Below are 21,812 nucleotides of genomic sequence, written 5' to 3' on the forward strand. Positions count from 1 at the left end.
TGGGCCGAGATCAAAAGTTGGACGCTCAACCCAGTAGGCCACCCAAGCGCCCCTATAGGTACAAAATTCTACATGGAATCTCCCCTACAGCTAAAACGATGCTGTCTGCTATCAAAGGTAACACTCCAATATCCTTGTCACTTCCTAAAGGAAGCTAAGTGTCAGGGATTTCACCAAGGCATATGTAGAATTATGTAAAATGTGGTTTGGCGAATTTGTCTGTTCTGGTCCTCCAAACTCCAGCAGCATATACCAGTGGTGCTGACGGAAATGAGCTAGGACTCTGCCTCATATCTGCGCCTAAGTTCCACACGGCGGATCCCAGTGTGGATTCAAAGGTACATCTTCCTGTCCTGTGCTTTTTGAACAGATCAACAAGCATGAATATTGGCCAGGGGGCGGACATGTACATTGCAAGAAATGAATACTCTCTCTTCCAAATTCCGATTGAAGTGAAAATTTGCTGTAAGATTTCAGATGAAATGACCACCACATAAAGTATGTGCAGTGCGTGCTGGTAGAGAGTTGCCTGAGCCTGAGTGTTTGCCCGGCTCCTCGAAACTGCCCACGCACAGTGTCACAGAAGGGGCCCGCTACCGTGTGGATCCCACCGACATTTAACTCGAGGCGCACTAAATGATTTTGTATCTCACAACTCAAAGACATTCAGAAAGGTTAGTGTGTAATTGTTACCTTTTTGGCAGGTTATAATTTTCCTCTGCAGCTGTAGGCACAAATCATTGAGCTGGCCGGCGTGCCAGTATTTTAGAAACACTTTTCGGACTCCCATCTGAAACGCAAACAGCAGGGAGACATTAAACAGCATGAAGATGCCAAAAATAATGATGGAAAACAGTCAGGCAAGAGATTTTTCCAGGAGAGGATTAGAAGGAACAAAGCTAACAAAATTAATGCCAGTACATCTTCCTTAATTTTTTTTTTAATGCGATTGCATTCACTCGCAATCCCAAAGGTTTTATTCTAATAAGTGTGTTTGCTGTGTGCACACAGGGTCGCTAATGTTTCCCAATGGCCGCACACTGGAGTTGGGACGGCTGCCCCACGCGGTGCCGGTGAGAAACACTGGCCTCGGTTCCAGCAGGAGAGAAGACCGTTCCTGTCAATGGTCGATGAACGCTCAGATCACAGAGTCAGAGCCTTGTCCTCCCTTTACGATTATTTTCCTTTTTCAACTCAAAGCAGGTTGAGTCCATGAAAAAGGAAAACAATAAAACAAAAAGACCAAAACAAACCCAAAAAACAAACAAAAAAACCCCAAACCCCGTAACACTGACATACAGAATTGTTGCCACTCTTTGTTTCCACCACCCCCTATGTGATTATAAAGTGGATGTGTAGATGACCACGGTTGTAGAGATGTAGCACAAAGGCAAAAGTCTCCACAAAGCCATCGATTGGCGAGAATCTTCTAGGTGATCGTGTGAACAGTAACACAACGAACACTTCTCGCCAGAGCTTTGAAAAAGCGTGTCGCCAAGTCGGCTTCTACAAAAGCCTTAGCGGTCTGCAAGCTGGTCTGGATGCGCTGCGATGGAGGAAGGCAGCTGTCAAAGAAAAGTCTTTAAAACCACAGAACAATCAACCACATCCATCCATTTTTAAAGACATCTTCTTGTGTGTTGTGCATGTTTTCTACAAATTCGCAGAATTGCGGTAGGTGTGAGGAATCCCTTCACGACGTAAATTCCCACAGCCTCTTAGGGGAAGCAGGCGTGAATAACTGCAGAAGAGCCCAGTAAGGGCTAACATGAAACGCCGCAGAAGCTTGGAGGGGATCTTCTGCTAGATTAAGACAAAAACACCGCTTAGGCAAACCTTGTGATATGTTCATAATCACATTCTCAGCACTGGAGACAAACACCGGCACGATGAGAAGACTAACACGTGTGCTCCCAAGCATGAGCTGGGGACATTAAAATGCTAACACCCTCCAGCCCCAGCATACATCACAATGACACCCGAGGCTTGCACGTATGCACACACCATTAGGTACTGGAAGGGTTTATAGGTCAGACTTGTCTCCAGAACGCTTGGCCAGAGGTGGTTTGCGAAGCTTTTTATATGGAAACAGAGTTATTCCAAACAGATGTTGTCACCCGCCCCCCCCCCCATTCTTCCATCTAGCTGTCCCCTTCGCCATGATCTGTTGTCTTAATGAAACACGCAGTTGTGCAAGAGATTGGGGCCTGAATCTTGCATTGTGGCGGTCAGGGGGGGTTATCAGATCAATGGGGAAAGTTCTCAACTACTGTCTGGCTTCAGAGGCTTCTGGTTGACTGGGTGCTATTCTTTGTTTAGTTTTCTTTTAGTTGGTTGAAATCTGAGACAGTCACCTGGGTGGGGAGCTACAGAGAGTTGTTACTTCCCCCCCCTCCCCCCATTGTATTGCCATTCTCTCTCCCTAGTTATTTTCCATAATTCATCATCTTTTTTTTCCCCCTTCCCAACTGCTGACTTATTTTGGCAGTCAAGAGGAAAAGCAGTTGGTACTGTCTGTGGGCACTGCGGAACAAATCTGTGAGACAGGCACTGGGAAGGAGGGAGCATGGCAGCTTTCCGTTCAGCGCTGACTGCGGTATGCAACTCATTGTGGGAAACTTCATCGCGAAGGCAAAATTCATGCAAACCTGGGTCCCCGAATGAAACTCCAAAAGACTGATAGCCTGCAATACTACGCAATGGGGAGGGGGAGTCAGTAATGATCACTGGGGGGACTAATCTATGGTGGGGGGGGTTCAACATGGGCAAAAGACCTATGGAATGGAATTAAGAGAACTGGATTCCACTCTCTTCACTAAAAGGAGACCCCGGCTGGACAGGAAGGGAGTTGGGTGGGATGACAAAGATCTCTTAGAGTGACATTTCTAACAGCCATTCAAAACACCAAAGGAGGTTTAAGATTTCTGCTAGATTGGGGGGGGGGCAAAGGAGGATGGTCTCCTCAAGGGGCTCACAGCGAAGCTTTTGGGGAAGATCAGAAGTAAGAAAAAATGACAGAGTTGTGTCCCAAGGACACCAAAGAGGAAGAAGTGATCAAGAATGGTATTAGGTGGGATTCAATGAGAACCAAGTTATCTAAGCCATGTAGTCCTGAAGGATGGGCAGGCATTCTCCAGGGTGTCTAGGGATAGTGGGAGAAGATGAATGTGGGACAGAAAAACCAGCTGTTCCTTTCCTGTGAACAGCAAGGGTCAGAAAACTATCTTGGGGTACAGCTGCATTTATGGTGATAAGGGAAGAGGCCATGCATTGTAAACAGTGGCCACCTCATGAAGAGTCTTCCAGGGAAAATTGGACATTTTCCTAGGAACAGTGAGGATGCACTGGGAGATTTACAGAGGTTCCTAGCTAAATTTCATCAAAACATATTTTTTAAATTTTTTAAAAATGTTTTTATTTATTTTTGAGACAGAGAGAGACAGAGCATGAGCAGGGGAGGGACAGAGAGAGAGGGAGACACAGAATCCGAAGCAGGCTCCAGGCTCTGAACTGTTAGCACAGAGCCCGACGCGGGGCGCGAACTCATGAACTGTGAGATCACGACCTGAGTTGAAGTTGGATGCTTAACCGACTGAGCCACCCAGGTGCCCCTCATAAAAATAATTTTTCAGATTGTATTAGAAATTTATAAAGTTCCTTCTTAAAACTGTCTGGAGAATGGGTTGTCAAACTTGGCTTTGGGAGGTCCCTGGTGAAGTGGGGCAATATAAGGTCATCAACGATTTGGATTTGTTGTGGGTCTGTTGGCCAACTCTTACTTATCCTTCACGACTGAAATCAAACCCCACCTCCATTTTGATATCCATGCATCCACTTTTAGTAGGGCTTTGATGACTTCCATTTGCATTCCCATAATTTCCTACAGATGATTCTTTGTTTCTCTTATTATATTGCATTGCATATTTGCCATTATGCACATATATTTAATCTCCTGAAGAATATGAAGATATATTCTTGAACTTCACAAGTGGTAAGGATGTGGGGAGGGTTAGATTCAGATTAGAAACAGAACATAAGGAATTGTGAAGTCTTGGTATAAGATGAGTCATAGCAATGGATGATAATGTCTTCAAGGATGAAAATAAGGTATGATGGACAATGAAGGCAGAAGCCGACCCAAAGTTATTGAGTAAGCTGGAGATAAGTCATGGAAGCCAGTAGGTGACAGAACACATGATGGGGGGGGGGGGATAAAAGGAAAAAGAAAAGTGGGGTGAAAGCTGTCCACAAATGGTGTAGATGTAAGACAGAAGGTTGGGGAGCAATGAGTCAGCTGGCCCCGCTCCTCCACTGAGACAAAGGAAGTGAAGAAAAACTGAATCCTTGTAACAGAGTATTTTCAGGAATGTCCAGGTGTCAGTTCACACAAGGAGGCTAAATTGGAAGAGGAGTAAATATGGATGCGGTAGGCTTTTCTCTCAATGTATTAGAGACGTCCCAGGACCCGACAGTGGCTAGTTAAAGAGGGGTCTGAGTGCTTCACATGGCAGATCTGCATGTCTCCAGGCAGAACAAAAGGAGTCCTTGTTGAGATCCACGGATTGGGATGATGGCAAGGGAGGAACTGGGCGGGAATGCGAGCACGGGGCATGTGAGAGGAGCAATGCTAGACAGACAGATGCTCCTCTGGGAGCCAGAAGGACAATCCAGCCCCCAAAGCTCCTGGTGAGTGGGTATAGTTATGCCCATGAAAATTCTCCAGAGGTAGAGCCAAGGGCTTTGTAAGTAAGGGAAGCTTCTGTGCTTTCGGTTCAGTGGGAGGAGGCGAGGACGGAAGGCTGAATTCACATCACAAGTATCCCGCTAAGGCAGAGCTGAAGACTTGTGAACGTGGCTGTGTACTGTGCTACCATCACATTTAGATGGGCTAGAAAATTCTTCTTTCAGCTGTTTGGGTACACTTTACACATATCCAATGGGGCCACCCGCCCACCCGCCCTTCCTTCTTTCCTTTCTTTCCTTCCTTCCTTCCTTCCTTCCTTGTCCTTCCCTCCTTCCTTCCCTTCTTTCCTTCTTTCTTTCTTCCCTTCCTCCCATCCTTTCTTTTTTCCTTTCTTTCTCTCTTTTTTCCTATATATATATATTTTTACCATGTAATTTATTTGTGGTTTGGCATTATTTAGAGACACTCATTGGTATTTTAGTATTTGTTTGAATTTGCTGGTCTTTTAGAGATATCACGTTTATAGTAAATGCCTCTTCTCTCCTTAAAGAATGAAATTAGCCATTTAGTAGTATTTTGGATTTCTTTGTCAGAAACTGTTTTGAATAACACATTTTAGTATTAAGTCCTCTGCTATCGCTGATGCTAAGAATTAGTAGGACATACATCTAGGATTCTTTTTTTTTTTTTTAATCAGGAATGAATCTAGACAAGATCACATGAGTTCTAAACCTTCATTGTCTATTAATGATGTTGACTAGGAGAAAAGCGTTGGTCTTTTTTATTTTTTCTATGGAATAAGTTCACGTAAAGTTACTCTGTGATCAGCGCATTAGTGTGCTATACCAAATCCAACAAATTAGGCTTCGTTTGAATGCAACCGAATGTCCAGATCACCTACATTTTTAATTTTGGTTACATTCTCTTAAAAGAAGGTGTTTCTTAGAGAACCAGAGAAACAGAGAGGTTAAAACATTCTCCTACAGAGCCCTTTCCCTGTGTGCTCCCCAGACGCAGACTGTTCTGATCTGAGATTAAAATGTTAATGTCATTCTGACTCCTGTAAAAGTAAACCATCTGTGAATTATACTCATTGCTATTTTTATTAGAAAACCATTAGGTTTTTTCTTTTTCTTTTTGAAGTGACAGATTTTCAAAGATTAAGCACAATTGTCATTGATGACTTCGAAAGCTTCAATTACTGTTACCGTTCTCTGGGAGTTTTTAGAGGTGTTGGCTGTGGGAGCTCAGACAGCTGCTGGAATGGCATTTCCATGGAGTGTGGGTGGCCTTGAGGCTGCACGGAGAGAGGTCAAGGGAACCTCCGAGGATGGCCTTCCCCCTTTTCTCCTTGTCCTCCTTCTCCTCATCACTGAATGCTGCCTCCTAGCACAGAGGTGCGGGAAAGCAGAGAGGAGCCAAGCTTGGTGGCAGAGGCTGCCCTCCAGTGTAGTAGAGGGACAGGCACCCACGGTTTCCATGGCAACCCTGCATCCTACTGGCCTTGCCCTTTTAGGAATGTCCCGCATTCACTGACTGGGAGACCCACCGGCAAAACTATCTTCAGAGCGATCTTTCTATACATCAAGCTCATGTTACATTCATGCTTATAATTACTTAAGAGTAGGTCATGATTTTCAGGATAACGTTCAAACTCTCGAAATGTTTATTAAACTTCTCATAGTATGGCTTTACTCAACGCATTCAGATTTGTCTACTCTCAAACTACATCCTGTTGCTTGCTGTTTCAAAACGGGAACGTGTTTTTCTGCTCTGGTTTCACGTATATGATTTCTTTTTCCTTCAATGCGTTTCTCTAAAGCGTCTACTGGATAAGCCCCTATTCATCCTTTAAAACACAGATGACTTGGTGAACTCTAAGTTTAGTGTGTCCCTTACAACAATGAACTCATTCTAACAGCGATCCACATCACTAATGCACCTTGTATACATCTCTGTAATACGACCGAGTTCCTGTTTTTGTCATTATTTGTATACCTGTCTGAATATTCCACGTGACTGTGAGATATGGGTGGGCTAGGACAATGTTGGAAAAACATAAAGGTCATGAGTTACATCTATTAAGGCGAAAGAGATAAAAGTAAATGGAATACGAAAATGAAGAAAGTAGAATTTCAAGAGTGATTTTAATGGACACTAACTGTACCATGAACTCAGATATTAAAAATATAGTTCATTTTAAATACGTTAAAAAAACCTAAGTCCATTTAAACTATTTAAATGCATTCATTTTGTAAAAACGCATCTAATGCAAAGAGCGAGACACAAAGACGCTACCTTGCACATTGCTGGTGCCACCACATTTCTTATAGATGATTATCTCAAGCCGAAATCTAGATTTTATCTCATAATTCTAGATTCAGTAGTAGTTTATAAATTAATAGTAGGTCGGGGCTCCCGGGTGGCTCAGTTGGTTAAACATCCCACTTTGTCTCAGGTCATGATCTCGCAGTTCGTGAGTTTGAGCTCCGTGTCCAGCTCTGTGCTGACAGCCCAGAGCCTGGAGCCTGCTTCGGATTCTCTGTCTCCCTCGCTCTGCCCCTCCCCCGCTCACCCTCTGTCTCTCTCTCTCTCAAAAATAAAATGAAACGTTAAAAAAATTAAATAAATAAATAAAGTAGCTGTTTATCAATAGAGAATTAATTATTTCCCTGCCTTCTGGCCACCTTCCTGACTGTCTCCCATTTATTAATCTTCCAGAAGCCTTCAATGACTCCATATTGCCTAGAAACTAAAATGCGTATCTTTGGGTTTGGCATTCAAAGTCCTCCATAATATGATATTTGTTCATCTCTGAAGAGCTCACACTTTTTACTCTTTTACAACAGATGTTACTGACAGTTAGTTTAACTTCTCACACACTCTGTGAGAGCAGAAATCCAACGGGAGACTTCTGTAGACACTATCAAGGGCCAATAGCATTCTTACGCTTGGAATTTGTATTGAATAATGTTACTACTGCTGTCAGCATTATGGTAGACACTGTCCCTCTATATCTATGTCTATAATTCTTGAAATAGCTTTATTAATAATTACCATAAATTATGTTTTAATAATAGTTTATGTGAATGCTTATTTTTTTGCTACAAACACGCTTTATTTTCATTATTACTGACAAAGAATTAATCCTTAAAAATTTGAATTCTCCCTTACTTTAAAAGCATTAGCATGATTCTTAGGGGTGCCTGGGTGGCGCAGTCGGTTAAGCGTCCGACTTCAGCCAGGTCACGATCTCGCGGTCCGTGAGTTCGAGCCCCGCATCAGGCTCTGGGCTGATGGCTCGGAGCCTGGAGCCTGTTTCCGATTCTGTGTCTCCCTCTCTCTCTGCCCCTCCCCCATTCATGCTCTGTCTCTCTCTCTGTCCCAAAAATAAAAATAAAAAACGTTGGAAAAAAAAAAATTTAAAAAAAGCATTAGCATGATTCTAATAAATATTTGTCCCATTTAAAGACAAGGCATATAATGTTATAGTTGCATCAACACTGGTCATCTTTCACTGTAATATTAGCATTCCCAAAAAAAAATGCCTGGCATCTCTCCAAGTGCCTACCAAGTAGGTCTGTTCCCAGACTTAAAACGGGTTTCTAGACAGCATGATGAACACCACACTCTTCCTTTTATGTGTTTTGATGTCTGCATCACTCTCCCATCAGCCTGGTTTTCCTTCCTGCCGATCTGAGGATGTCATTGTGTTCCTCTAAAACACACTTCTTCCTACTTTTACCATGCAAAGCACTTTCTGTGCCTACCACGTAATCCCTTTCAAACAGAAACAGCTTCAAACTCCAACACTTCCACATGCACACCATGACCAGTCTCCTGCACACATTCGTGGTTCTGTGTCATTTTCACATACTCTCAGGCACATGGTATCTTGTAGCTTTCCCAATTTTTCTTTCTCTTATTTATTCATCTGTCCTACCAAGTGTCTGTCCTCCCCATCTATTTAATCATTTATTCATCCATCCCTAACTCCATCACCCAACCACACATCCATCCGTCCCTCCATCCAATCACCCACCCACTTATCTATCCCTCTGTTCATCCATCCAGCCACCCATCTATCCATCCATCTACCCATCCATCCATCCATCCATCCATCCACCCATCCATCCATCCATCCATCCACCCATCCATCCATCCATCCATCCACCCATCCATGCATCCATCCACCTACCCATCTATCCTTCCTTCCTTCCTTCCATCCATCCATTCATCCATCCATCCTTCCATCTGTCCATCCGAACATTTGCCAGGGGCTTTCCCGATACCAGTCACCTTGCCGGGCTCCAGGACCACAAGGACAAATAGAATATAGTCTATCCTTTCAAGAAGTTCAGTAAAACAACCATTTAACTAAAATTCATCTTCTCCAGGCTAAATTCACACATTTCCCTGATTTGCTTCTTGGATTCATTATATTTATAAGGATGGGCATTATTTTATGTGTGTATATTTTATTATTAATATTTCAGTATTTTACATTTTTCATGGTAGCTTTGAACAACTACCAAATGGAAATATTCTAATGTTCAGCCTGGCTCTGAATGTATTTTTAAACATCCTCAGAGGATACATTTATACTAAAATACAAGTTCTCTTTGTTATAAATAGACTATTCTTGAAGTTTAACTTCAACACAGAGAAGATAATTACAGCCACACACATCTAACAGAGTACTGTATCTTCTGGTATTTGAGGAAGGTGGTTTGGCTCGAATTACACATAATTACAGGCTAAGAAAATTAATTACTCTCACCTAGAACAGTATGACCTGTACAGCAAGCAGTGATGAATAAAAACTACTATTTTGAGCTTCCTGGTGAATAACTTACTATGCGATCCTGTATATTGTTTCATTACAGAAAGCATGTCGACGTGGTCAAGAGCACTTACAAAAATAAACCTCTTCGTCTCAAAGTCACACATGGTGAAAAGCAAACCAAAGCCAAACCCAAACAAAGCAGACCAGCTTCAAAAGCAGAGAGGAAAGTGCATCGGATAAGGTAATGTATTCATTTCAAGAGCGCCGCCGGTCTTTCTTTGTAACAAGATGGCCTCAAGAACATCACTAGGAATTACCTGCCTCGTGGAACATACACGTTATCAACGACTAAGAGCAGCAGATACAGTCACAGCCCGTCATGCCGCCTGCGGCACAGACGCCCTGGCAGGGGCCTCCGCCACCAGTGTCCAACAAGGCACTGCCCTTTGCATCTTCTGATGCTTGCTTTACTTCCAAAACACAGGAACCCTCCCGGTCCTTCATCGCGGGCACCGGCTCTTATCTTGCTCATCCTTAAGAGTGCTTTTAGATATAATAAAAAATACATAGCTTTCCTAATTGTCCCCAAAACGTGTTCTGTGGTTGTGTTCACGGGTTCCTTGAGATTCACCTGCATGTATTCTTTCAGCCCCTGGAGGGCCGCGGGCTTCCATCGTTCAGAGCTCCGCACGTATTTTGTGCAGCAAATTCACGCTTGTTAGAGATGCCGGTTTGAAAAGAGATCTCGCTCTTCAAGTGATTTAACAGGCCTATCTGTGGAAGGTCACCGTGAGTCCTCTCCCGCCCCTTCTCCGCTCTTTGTCTCACCCACCACAGCTCCATGTGCACGGGCTACGACACCCGTTTGTTAACTGGCTTCCTGGCTCTGCGCTTGCCGTCCAACAACACATTTTTTTCACGTTTAAAGCATAAATCATGTCACGTTACCACCCTCTTTGAAGCTCATCGGTGGTTTCAAAGGGAACTTAAAACAGAATGCTGTGTTTTGATGCAACCAAGGTCCCAGGGGTTTGGCCACCGCTCACCGCTAAGCACCGACCTCAAGACGGTGAAACTGCTTCCTGATCTGCAGAAAAACCCTTTGCTATTACAAGGCTTGGGGCATGTAGCAGGTGCTTAATAAAGGCTTACTGCAGGACTAAATAAACCTGGAGCTGGGGAAAATTAGATCGACACACACGAGATGGAACTGGATTAGGCACGGTCGAAACTGCCACGTTTTAGAAGCTGTCAAGCAGTTGTCAATTACCGTCCAGGAAGACTGAGTTTTGGAGGGCCACCAACCAGTGTAATCGCTACGATTTTCTACCCTTCCCAGCAATAAATTCATCAGTCACTCACATTCATTTTCCTCCCTAGGGCAGCAATAATGAAACAAAGGAGGCTGAGAAAACACTGCCCCAATGCACCGTTCTCTCCCCTCGTCTCCTTGTTCCTGGGGCTCTGTCACCTGCCCCAGCAGCTCTCAGCTGGCACCCTCTGTCCCCTCCCTGCCCCTACCTCCAGCTCCTCAGCCTTCAGATCTCAGCTCCCGAGTGTTCTTCTTACAGATGCCCTTCATGACACCTGGCCTGTCTATACCGGGTCCTCACGGGTTGCCCCCCCAGAGTGGATCCCAGCCTGTGCTTATTCGTTAGTTTAGTGTTGTTCCCCCTTAGCCAGTAAGCCCGCAGAAGAGGGATATCACAGTCCTTCTTTACATCACACCCCCTTCTTTATAATCACCCTGGTGCAACTACAGGGACATCAGTGGTGCTCTATAAATGCTCCTTGACTCGACCAACCAGGAAGCCTGAGCTAGAGGAAATTCGGTTGGTCTCCAGGAGATGAAAGCTGGGTCAGGAACAGGCACAACTAGCTCTCACTTGGCAATTATTAAGTGCCCGATTTTGGACTTAGTCTTTTGTGTAAAGAAGTTGAGAGAACAATATGAAATTACTTCCAAGGAGAAACTATCACACATGTCAGTAAGGCTTGACGGTGGATGCCTTCATTTCCAAAGAGAGAATGTTGCAGTAAGTAGGTTCATTCGTTCAGTCGACAAACACCGGTTCTGTGTCGACTCCGTGCCAGACCCTGCAGGGGATGTAACAGTGAACCACAAACACGCAATGCACACAGTGCCTGAGGATATACACGAAAAAAGAGAGACATACTATGTTTCCTCAATGGAGTTCAGAGTGAAATAGGAGAGAGAGGCACTGACCGAGAATCCAATTTTGTAATATTATTTTTAAAAACTGAGTCGGTGAAGACACAGAAGACATTTGGGGGCAGTTATCTCTAGGTAGTTCAGTTGCAGGTGATCTGTACTTTCTTCTTTAATTTTCTCTATTTTTCAAGTTTCTTATCAGAAATAAATACTACTTTCATAATAAAAGTGTGTCTGTATATATGTATGCGTGTGTATTTAGTACAAGAGAAAAAGGGAAATAAATATATGTGCATATATATAGTAATTCCCAGTTTATAATGCACACAGTACCAAGAGATACACTAGGATCCCTAACGCTTATTATTTTCAACATTAATAATTCTAGAGGAAGGGAAGGGATATGAGAGAAAGAATAATTTTATGGGCTATTTTCTGGCTTGTACTTACAGTTGATTTATGAAGTGCTCCTTGAGTAATAAAACAAAGGTTATAAACCATTAATTTATTGTGCTAATAAGAGCCAAGGGCTCCAAAACCATTGTCTTGTCTTAGAAGATGTAAAAAAAAAAGTGGAAGGTGCTTAAAACTTTAACAGTTTCTTGCTTTTACTTTTATTATCTTTTCTCTACCGTACCATTTTAGATTAATGAAATAATAAATCCTTCATCCAACTGATTTTATTTAATGTTATGGTAAAATGTTAATCTTGCAATTCTCAGCACCGTTAAGAGTGACTCCTTCAAAGATCATATATTTTACAAAGACACACCACGAAATCTAGGCCATTCCTTGAAAATTACATTAGAAGATGACGATAAAGAACATAATTACTGTAATTTTTTTTGGTTAGTGAGCGCACACAAATAGGAAAAGTGCATTTTGTTAAGATTTGGGGTTTGCCCTTCGTGACAGCCTTTTGTGACTTCTTTCAGAATCTCAGTGCCTCTCGCTCTCTCTCATACACACACACACACACACACACACACAGAGACATGTACATGCGCACACACACGTACACACATCACACAGGAGAACGAGCAAGTATCATCTCATCTGGGTAGTTGGGACGGAGCTGACGCTCTCATTTTGTGGCTCACTTTCTGTCTGTAGGATCTTGAATAAGTCACCGGAAGTCTTCCTGGGTCTGACTTCTCGTCCTCAATATGTCTGAGGCCATGTAAAATCTGTCTCAATTTCTCCTTCCACAGTTTCCAGTCACAGTGACCATGAGCACCTGCTTCAAGGGAACCTCACCTCACAGGACTCTTTTCTTTGCCTGTCCACAAAGCTACCCCCACCCCAAAGTTTCAAAATCCGTTTGAAAAGACAATGACACTTCTCTGGGAAGGCTCCCCTACATGGGGGCCAGCCAGTCCCCGGCGCTGACTTCCCCTGCGCTCTGAGCTTCTGTGTTCTGAAGCAGCACCCCTGGCGCCGCATGGACCGACTCTGACAGATTTGTTTCTCCCTTCGTCATCCCACCAGATGGCTTTAAAATGAATATAGCATTCAAATAACTACACAGAAAAAAATCGTCCTATAACCAGTTGATTCATATAAAATGTGTGAAAATCGGATTATACCATTTATTTTTCCACTTAGAATTAGTAGTTTCAAAAGTTTTCACTTTACATAAATGACATAACATTGCAAAACAAGCATGTTCTGCATTGGGGCTGAGTGCCTGCCAGTCACTGTCACATGGCTTGGGGAAATCAGGGCAGAAAGTGGTTGATTAAACATACAGAGTTTTGGAGGGATTATTTTCAAAGGCACCTTAAAGTAGGATGGAACTAAAACTGTATCTATTTGGATAGAGAAAATATCTGAACAATTTTGAAAAACAAACAACAGAAGGTTAATAACTAGTGGCTTCGTTTAACTTGTTTCCAAACTATGACTTAATTCAAACTATCTGTATTTCCCCCCCCACAAATGAAGTAATCTGAAGACTCTGTTTCATAAGGAAAAATACATCTGGTGAGACACAGAAAACACTACTGGAAGTGGGCCATAGTGAGTCTGCTCAGATTAGCTCAAGAACCCTCCATATTCCCCCTTAAACAACTGACTTAAATTCTGCCATGAAATGTGGATCAACCTCTGACTGGTCCACCATGTTTTTCAAACATATCATTTAATTGGAAACAGGGCCAAGAAACCGCGAGCAAGGAGGACTCCTTTGCGGCCGATGCTATATCCTGAGTTTTCTTCCCTTTTGTTCAAAATAAAAGCACCTTACGTGAAAGCGGCGATGTTGACGATGTTGAGAGAATAGGATCATGAATGAGTTTTTCAAAACTCGTGGTTACTGCTTGGAGTCATGGGAAAGAAGGCTGGCGTGAGGGCCAGTGATGTAACATACACAATAGGTCACTTTTTGTTTCAAGGCCAAAATGCTTTAGAGCAAAACATGGTCAATGGGACTACATGTTTTCATAAATGCTTAAAATCATTAATTTGGCCCTATGCATTATTCTACCTAAATTGTATTTATGAGGTGGGAACCCATTTGAAAAATACTTTTTAATTACAGAAGGACTTTATGAACATATTGATCCTTTGATCATAGATCCAAGCTAAAATTCTACTTGGCCATCGTCTCAAAACAATTCCCTAGATATGACCATTGTCAGGTTTGGGTTGTGAATTATTCCGGATTGTAAAAACTCTTGCACATCGGTGGCATCTGTATAAGATGTATCCTATGGTTTGGCCACTTCTTATGGACAAAGACTCATCCGCTGGCCACGCGCAAAGGCGTGGATGTCTACCCCGTGCCCGCTCCTTCACCGTGTGGCAGGGACGCGGGGGCAGACTCAGCATCCCTTCTGATGGAGACGCAGTCAGCAACCCCATAGAAGGTGTGCGGCCTGAGGGGCAAGAGGAAAGCAGAGAAGAGAAAGCAAATGTCACGGAGAGGTGCAGAATGCTGGGAAGTTAATATATGGCCCAGCCAACTGCAAACTGGGTAGATTTACCAAAATGGCTTATTATGACCGTTCCCAGACTGCCTTTGCTCTGCTCCAGTCGTGAACTGGAAACCAGTGTTACCCTGACGCCCATCTCCAGGACCATCACCCACAAGCATCTGCCCCCTGGGACCACCCAGGGAATGGCCAGCGCAGTAGCCAGGTCTCAGCTCAGAGCCAGGACTGATTAGAGTCACACCCTTCCTGAGAGTTCTCTCTTGATTCCAGTCCTTCTCCGTCTTCCACTTCTTTTCTTTCTCTCCCTTTTCTCCTTCTTCTCCTTTTCTGTCCAAGATGCAGTTAGGAACGAGAGTCCAAAAGCACCGGGTCTTGAGGGTCACTGGCTGATGGTTTGCGTAAGAAAGATTGGGATCAGAATCGGCCCGCGATGGGACGCACTCCGTGTGGTTCTCCTTCATCTACCAGGTGAATGATCAACATAAAAAAGACACGAACCGCAAGAAGCAATCTGCTCAGACTAATAAAGGAATCTGTAAGTGCCTTTGATCAAAGCTCACACTATGGTGCATAATCTATGCCTTTCAAGTTCTCTAATCTGAATAAAAGGGCTTCAGATGGTTACATTGAAAGATATAGATCGAGTTCAATGCAGTGGAAAGAACACAGCATAGCAAGACTTAGATGCTGGGCTCAGCAAAGCAGCCTTGCCACTGAAACTAAGCACGAACCGCACCGAATGCCTTGATGAGTATGTTGACCCTCAAGACTCTATTTCCTCGTGTCCCACACAAGGCCATTACCGTTCACCCTGCTGACTTTCCTTTTTCTGCATACAGTTGTTCTTCGGAGTTGTTACTAGGTTTAGATCAAATGGAGTCAAAGCTCTGAATAGTTGTAGCACATTCTGCGGATGGGAGGAATCATTGCGTGTGAAACATTAAAAATTCCCATGCCTCATGCACTGATCCCAGACCCCCAACTACATAGGGAATAAACACGCGTGGATCGGTGAACAAACCCAGCAGCTCCGAAAGGAAGATGTGTCCACCGCACCGGAAACAGAAGGAGGTGCTGGGGTTCACGCCACGGAGGCGGTCCCGGGGGTGGGAGCCAATGTTCAATGGGAGAAAATGGAGCTAGAAGCCCCCTACTGATGCCTCTGAGACTTTCCTGCACAGAGTCTGGTTAATGTAAAGGACTGAAGCAATCTCACAATGTCTCCAAGACAAATCAGAGCGACAATAATGGGATCATTGTATTTTTAGTTAAGAGAATTGAATTTCTGGCGAATATTCTATGCAGTTTCACGCAGCAAAAGATGGCTCTGATCTCTGTTGTCTGCTAGCATTGCTTTTAAAACTATGGAAAAGAACGGCGATTAATTCCTGGTAACCGTTCACAGCCAAACGATGAACACTGACTTCTTACTACGCTGTGACTCTTAGCGATTTGGGAACCGTGCCACGGAAACAACAGCCATCCATTAGGAACTTACTGTTGTTTCAACAGCTCCTCATTCGATTTGTCCTGATTAACCACCCGAAAGAGAGACAGGCCAACCCTTCCTGCAACTACCAACACATTTCAAACCAATGCTTTGCTTCTGAAACTGAGGAGTCTGGCTTTCCAGGTCAGGAATAAACGATGGTTTAAAAACCCTTTTGCTCTCTGACCAGCATGAAAGGGAAGTATGAATGTGCTTTATTGCAAGGGAGTTAAAGATTGGTCTTCTGGTATAAAGTATACGAAAAGTTACATCTTGGAGAAGCTGAAGAAAGCGGTCTTTCCGGACGATTCAATATGGAACACACAAGCAAGCATGCAGCGAATAAATGAATTCATTTATTTTTTCGTCCTGTATTTTTAGCCTCCTTTGGGGAGTTAAAGAGTGAGGAAAATAGACCGGTGTGATGCGATGGGAACCCGTTCCCATTTTGTCTTCGGATGCGCTTCTTCCAAAGTCCCAACATGTGCTCCGATTTAAGAGCCTCCCTGCTGCAATGTCAGGAGTCCCGGCACACGCACGAGTGTAGGAGGAACAGTGGCTGCAGGTGAGCCACCAGGTGAGCCACCTGCCTCCCGGGCACCGCCACACGTCACCCCAGGCTCTCCGCATGCATATCAGAGGACCGGCGCTCGTCACCCACCGTGGTTACCATCTGCTGGTAAAATAACTGTTCTGGATTCCCTCACCTGTTCTCTACGACTCCCAGCTTCTTTTCGCCACCAATAAAACACGTTATACTTATCTGCGAGTGTTTGTGAAGGGAAAAAAATACAGAAAATCTCAGTGACATATTCCTGAACCGCTACTACCCAAGTACTTAAGCTTAAAGATGCCGGCAATGATTCAGCGGAAACGACCTCCGTTACCCGTGAGTCTGTCGGACAATTCCGCATGGGCGCCCACATCTCCTGTCGATGTGCCTGTGATCAGTGCCACCGTGGTGAGCAGACACCCCCTGTGTTAGTGATTCCTCCTTGCTCCCTTTCTAATCCGGTCTCCTGGAACGGATGTGTGTCCATGACTACTACAGACTGTGTGTGCTGCCTCCTTCAGACTCTATTTAAGGTTCATCTCCATTATTAGTTTAAGACAAAGAAAAGGGAAAGGACAATGATAAAGGAAGAGACCGGGTGGTACAGTTAAGTCATCACTCACGAATGCTCAAATTCTAGGCTCCTTGTCCTTTGCCACGGGTGACGCGTGCACCTCCGTCAGCCCAGCAGGGCTCCTCCTGTGTCCCGGAGAGTGGGTGCTTCCAGACACATCTAGCAATTCTGAACCATCTGAAGGAAGGTCCTCCTCTTTGGCCTGGTCCATGATCTGACGTTGCCTCTTGGAAATGCTCCACTATGTTTTTTTGTTTTTTTTTTTTTAAAGTTCATTTATTTACTTTGAGGAGAGAGACAGTGAGCATGAGCAGGGGAGGGACAGAGAGAGGGAGAGAGAATCCCAAGCAGGCTCCACACACTCAGTGTACAGCCCTGTGCGGGGCTCGAATTCACGAACCATGAGATCACGTCCTGAGCTGAAACCAAGAGTTGGAATCTTAAGCAACTGAGCCCCCCAGACCCACTACTATTTAAAAATGAGATTTATGTCCGGGCACCTGGGGGGCTCAGTTGGGTGACCGACTTCGGCTCAGGTCATGATCTCGCGGTTCGTGGGTTCAAGCCCCACGTCGGGCTCTGTGCTGAACACTTGCTTAGAGTCTGGAGCCTGTTTTGGATTCTGTGTCTCCTTGTCTCTCTGCCCCTCCCCTGCTTGTACTCTATCTCGCTCTGTCTCTTAAAAATAAATAAATGTAAAAAAAAAAAAATCACATTTAAAAAAACAAGACTTGTGCCTGCTTTTTGGTAATTGTTGGGTTTTGCCAAAGCCGCTAGCTGCCATGATCTTTGCCGCTCATGCAAACCTTTGGTTGTTTTATAGCTAGAAACATCCAGGAACTCCTGGTGTCTTGGGCTTTATTCTGTTTCCTACTCCTGCATCACAACGACCTTCTCAATTCTTTTAAGTTTCAAACCTCCTGTTCTCAACACTTGTCACGGATGGCATTCTGATGTTTAATACCTTACAGCGTGCCCCACTGCTTCTGGGGAGCCCCTCCCGGGCTATTCTGTCTCCCTAATGTTCCCCCTTCTGGAAGGAGGGGCTGGGTCCCCACCGTGCCCTGGGACTCTGGCAACTCAGAGGGTCACAGAAAAGAATTAAACGTTTCCAGTTATGTATGAAGCTTCTGCCAAGAAGCGAGGTTGAAGGGACAGTGACATTGTCAGTGTGTGGCAGTTGAGAAGCAGCAAAGAGAAGCAGTAAACAGACACTGGACGACCCCAGAGGGGCCAGGAAGTGGGTCTCCAGAATGCGGATGACCTACCCACCAGAAGCCGAGAAATCAAGGTCCTCAAACTGCCTTCTCTGACTTCTGCTCTCTTTCTGATCCCTCAGGAAGCCTGAATGACAAGGCTGCACCCGACACATAGGCAAACAAGGAGGCTTCAGGAACCCCACGCCACGCACCCCCCCCCCCCCCCGCAAGAGGAGCCCGCTGGCTCCCCTCCTGTTTGTTGCCATGCTGCTGACACCAGTAAATCAGAAAGAGTGATGTGTTTCCAGGGAAGACACTTAGTGTCCCCTCTTGCCAAACACATCAGAGTTCATGCCACTGAGACCGGTGGCTCCCACAATGACTCAGCTCCCTTATTTAAAAGTCCTGAACTGGGACATTAGTAGCTTGCTGGTCACTAACCTGCCAGCCTTGTAATTTACACTGTTGGAGAACAAGGCGACATTTCTCCTCGGCAGACAGCTGTTTCTTCTCGACCGGGAGCGTGTCGGCCAATGGCTTGTACCTGTGAAAAAGCAGCAGGAACACTGAGAGCCATGACTGAGTTCGTCAAGCAAGTGCTTCTGTTCAACAGGATTGTCTTTGTCACACTGTTTCTTAAATTCTCCCCGGTTCTTACTTTACCCTACGAGTCCCCAAATCTCCGTCCGCCGTGCACGTAACACTGTACAACCATGAAATAACCCTCATCTGTTGCGTGGAGAATGAGTTTTAAAATGAGCCAAATATGTATTTCAATCCTTTAATGTGTGCTCAACACTATGATCTAGGGTGGATGAAAACCACTTAACAAGAGAAAATTGGAGAGAGAGAAAATGAATGGTTTTCACTGAAATAGTTAGAATGCTCTTAAAAACATACCTTTTAAGAAATCTCAGAATTCTTTATCCCCATTTGAAAGCGAATCTAGATGTAGTTGGAATCCGTAAGAAAGGAATATCAAAACCTCCAGAAGTTTTATCTCAGCGAGAGGTAGAGAAGCTCTTTCCCCACTTACTACATATCGAGCACTTTCCATCTTCTAGAAGGATATTTATTTATTTATTTACTTATTTACTTATTTATTTATTTGCAGCTTCCTCTGAATCACTGGCTGTCATTCCCTAGCCGAAATCCATGGCAACATAATGCTTTTCTATGGATTTTTTTAAAATGCCTTTCAAAATTACATAAGCCACTTAAAAAATCTATATGAAATTTCCGTTGCATGCAGGGTATCTAACCTGATGTGTAAGTAAAACTGTATTAAGGGAAGATGGAGGGGGAGGAAGAGGAGGAAGAAATAGGCAAGGATTTGCGTAACTGCATCTAGTTGCGTGGGTTTACGATTCCCGTGTCGAGCTGCTCTGGGAACTTAACGCCAAGAGGTAAATCACGGAAGTTCCCTGTTATTTCCTGCAAAATATCTTAGCTTTCCATCAAAGTTGGTTGCAGCAAATCTGGCAACTTCTAAAATGAGTTCTTTGTTTCCTTAGAGCAACGGAGGAAGGAAGTGCCTTGCCTCCGGGTCTTTATTCACCGGGCTCCCTCGAGCAAGCTCTGAGAGGCGTGCCCCCCACACACCCCCCGCCCCCGACACCACACCAGAGGGGCCCACATGTCTTTCTGTCTGCAGGTGCTTCGGCGCAGGGAGGTGCCCTGCATCACGGGGGCAATGCTGCAGTCACGGCGGGGCTCGCTCGTGTGGAACGCACACTGAGAAACTATACCTAGTTTGGATTTTTTGGTAGCAGACATTTAATTCCTTTCTTACATCCTTAGCACTGTCACTGAAAACGGAGTTATACTGGTTGCCCTGGGTGGTAGCCATGCGTCAGACAAAATAAATACATCAACATCAGCAACAACCCTTCCTTCTCGTAATACAGATTTTTGCTCGTGCATCAAACTCACGGTGCAGGAGGGTGCAAAAATAGCGGGTAACAGAGACGGAAAGTAAAAATCGTAGTGCCAGAGGCAAGGATATGAAAAATCTCGCACATCATTTTGATCCCACTGAATGCACTGAAATGGTCTGTGGAAGAAGTCGACCATTTTTGTTTTGTTTTGTTTTTCTTTTACTGGTCATAGTGTGGTTGCTGCAGAAGAGACAAGGTACCTCCAGGGTAGAACAGAACAGAGAAAACGGGTAAAATGAGGTATGTGTGGGGAGGGCCGGGATTGGCAGTCAAGTGTGAGGCAGGTAGCGGGGGAGACCCTCTAAAAGGGATGGCCATCTCTCCACGTGCTGGGGTATGTCGCCTGCACAGCAGTGAGCAAACACGGGTTACGTCGCACCCAGTCTGAACGGGTCAAAAGCGACAGATGATGACCCACACGATGTGTCTTAACAGGAGACAAACTGGAGGGGAGACTAAACACAGCCTCGGGTTCTAACTCTGCAGGGAGTTGCTAGGAGACCCTTGGGCAGCCATCTCACTGGTAATCCCCCCTCTTGGGTCTGCCTGCGTGTGTTTTCAGGACGCGGCAGAAATTCTATACTGCATTTAAAGCATCAGTCTAGGGGCGCCCGGGTGGCTCAGTCAGGGAGGCGTCCGGCTTCAGCTCAGGTCATGGTCTCACGGTTCGTGGGTTCGAGCCCCACGTCGGGCTCTGTGCTGACAGCTCAGAGCCTGGAGCCTGCTTTGGATTCTGTGTCTCCCCCTCTCTCTGCCCCTCCCCTGCTCATGCTCTGTCTCTCTCTCTCTCTCTAAAATAAACAGTAAAAAAACTTAAAATAAACAAATAAATAAAAGCTTCAGTCTAATCCCTGTGTGTTGTGTCCTCAAAGTGTGCGAGCTTCCCCAGGGGATGGGCCATCTTTGTGCATTCCCTCGTGTGTTAAATTGCCTTTGTATGCACCAAGCACAAATAATGATGAGGGGTCAAGAACATGGGCTGGGGGGTGGGGGGTGGCAAGGGACATTTCTCCTGCATGGAAAGAGAGCAGGGGGCTTTTCATATGTTGCCTCTCTTACTCCCCACAGAGGCAGGAGGCCTGCATGGTCATCTTTTGACACTGAGAAAGCCTACGATCACAGTAATCCAGTCACTCCCCTGGGTTCACACAGATGATCTTATGGGTGGAACTGCGTCCCCCCAAAAGGTGATGTGACTTTATTTGAAAATAGAGTCTTTGCGGGGCGCCTGGGTGGCTCAGTCGGTGAAGCGTCAGACTTTGGCTCAGGTCACCAGCTCACAGTTCATGAGTTTAAGCCCCGCATCAGGCTCTGTGCTGACAGCTCAGAGCCTGGAGCCTGCTTCAGATTCTGTGTCTCCTTCTCTCTCTCTGTTCCTCCCTGGTTCACACTCTGTCTCTGTCTCTGTCTCTCTGTCTCTCTGTCTCTCTCTCTTAAAAATAAACATTAAAAATTTTTAAAAAAATAAAAAGAAAATAGAGTCT

At 44.8% G+C, this 21,812-nt stretch overlaps 1 protein-coding gene across 2 annotated transcripts in view; it reads right to left on the bottom strand.

Moving 5' to 3' along the window:
- Positions 1 to 21,812, bottom strand: part of MYO16 (myosin XVI) — a 616,506-nt gene that overhangs the window by 85,128 nt on the left and 509,566 nt on the right. For both annotated transcript variants that reach the window (XM_058742988.1, XM_058742979.1), the window contains exons 28-29: positions 18,833 to 18,935; positions 694 to 790 (exon numbers count right to left, since the gene is read on the bottom strand). In XM_058742988.1, coding sequence (XP_058598971.1) covers positions 694 to 790; positions 18,833 to 18,935 — 200 coding nt within the window. The remainder of the gene's footprint in view (positions 1 to 693; positions 791 to 18,832; positions 18,936 to 21,812) is intronic.

The sequence above is a fragment of the Neofelis nebulosa genome, chromosome 1, assembly GCF_028018385.1.
Source record: "Neofelis nebulosa isolate mNeoNeb1 chromosome 1, mNeoNeb1.pri, whole genome shotgun sequence".
Taxonomy (NCBI): domain Eukaryota; kingdom Metazoa; phylum Chordata; class Mammalia; order Carnivora; family Felidae; genus Neofelis; species Neofelis nebulosa.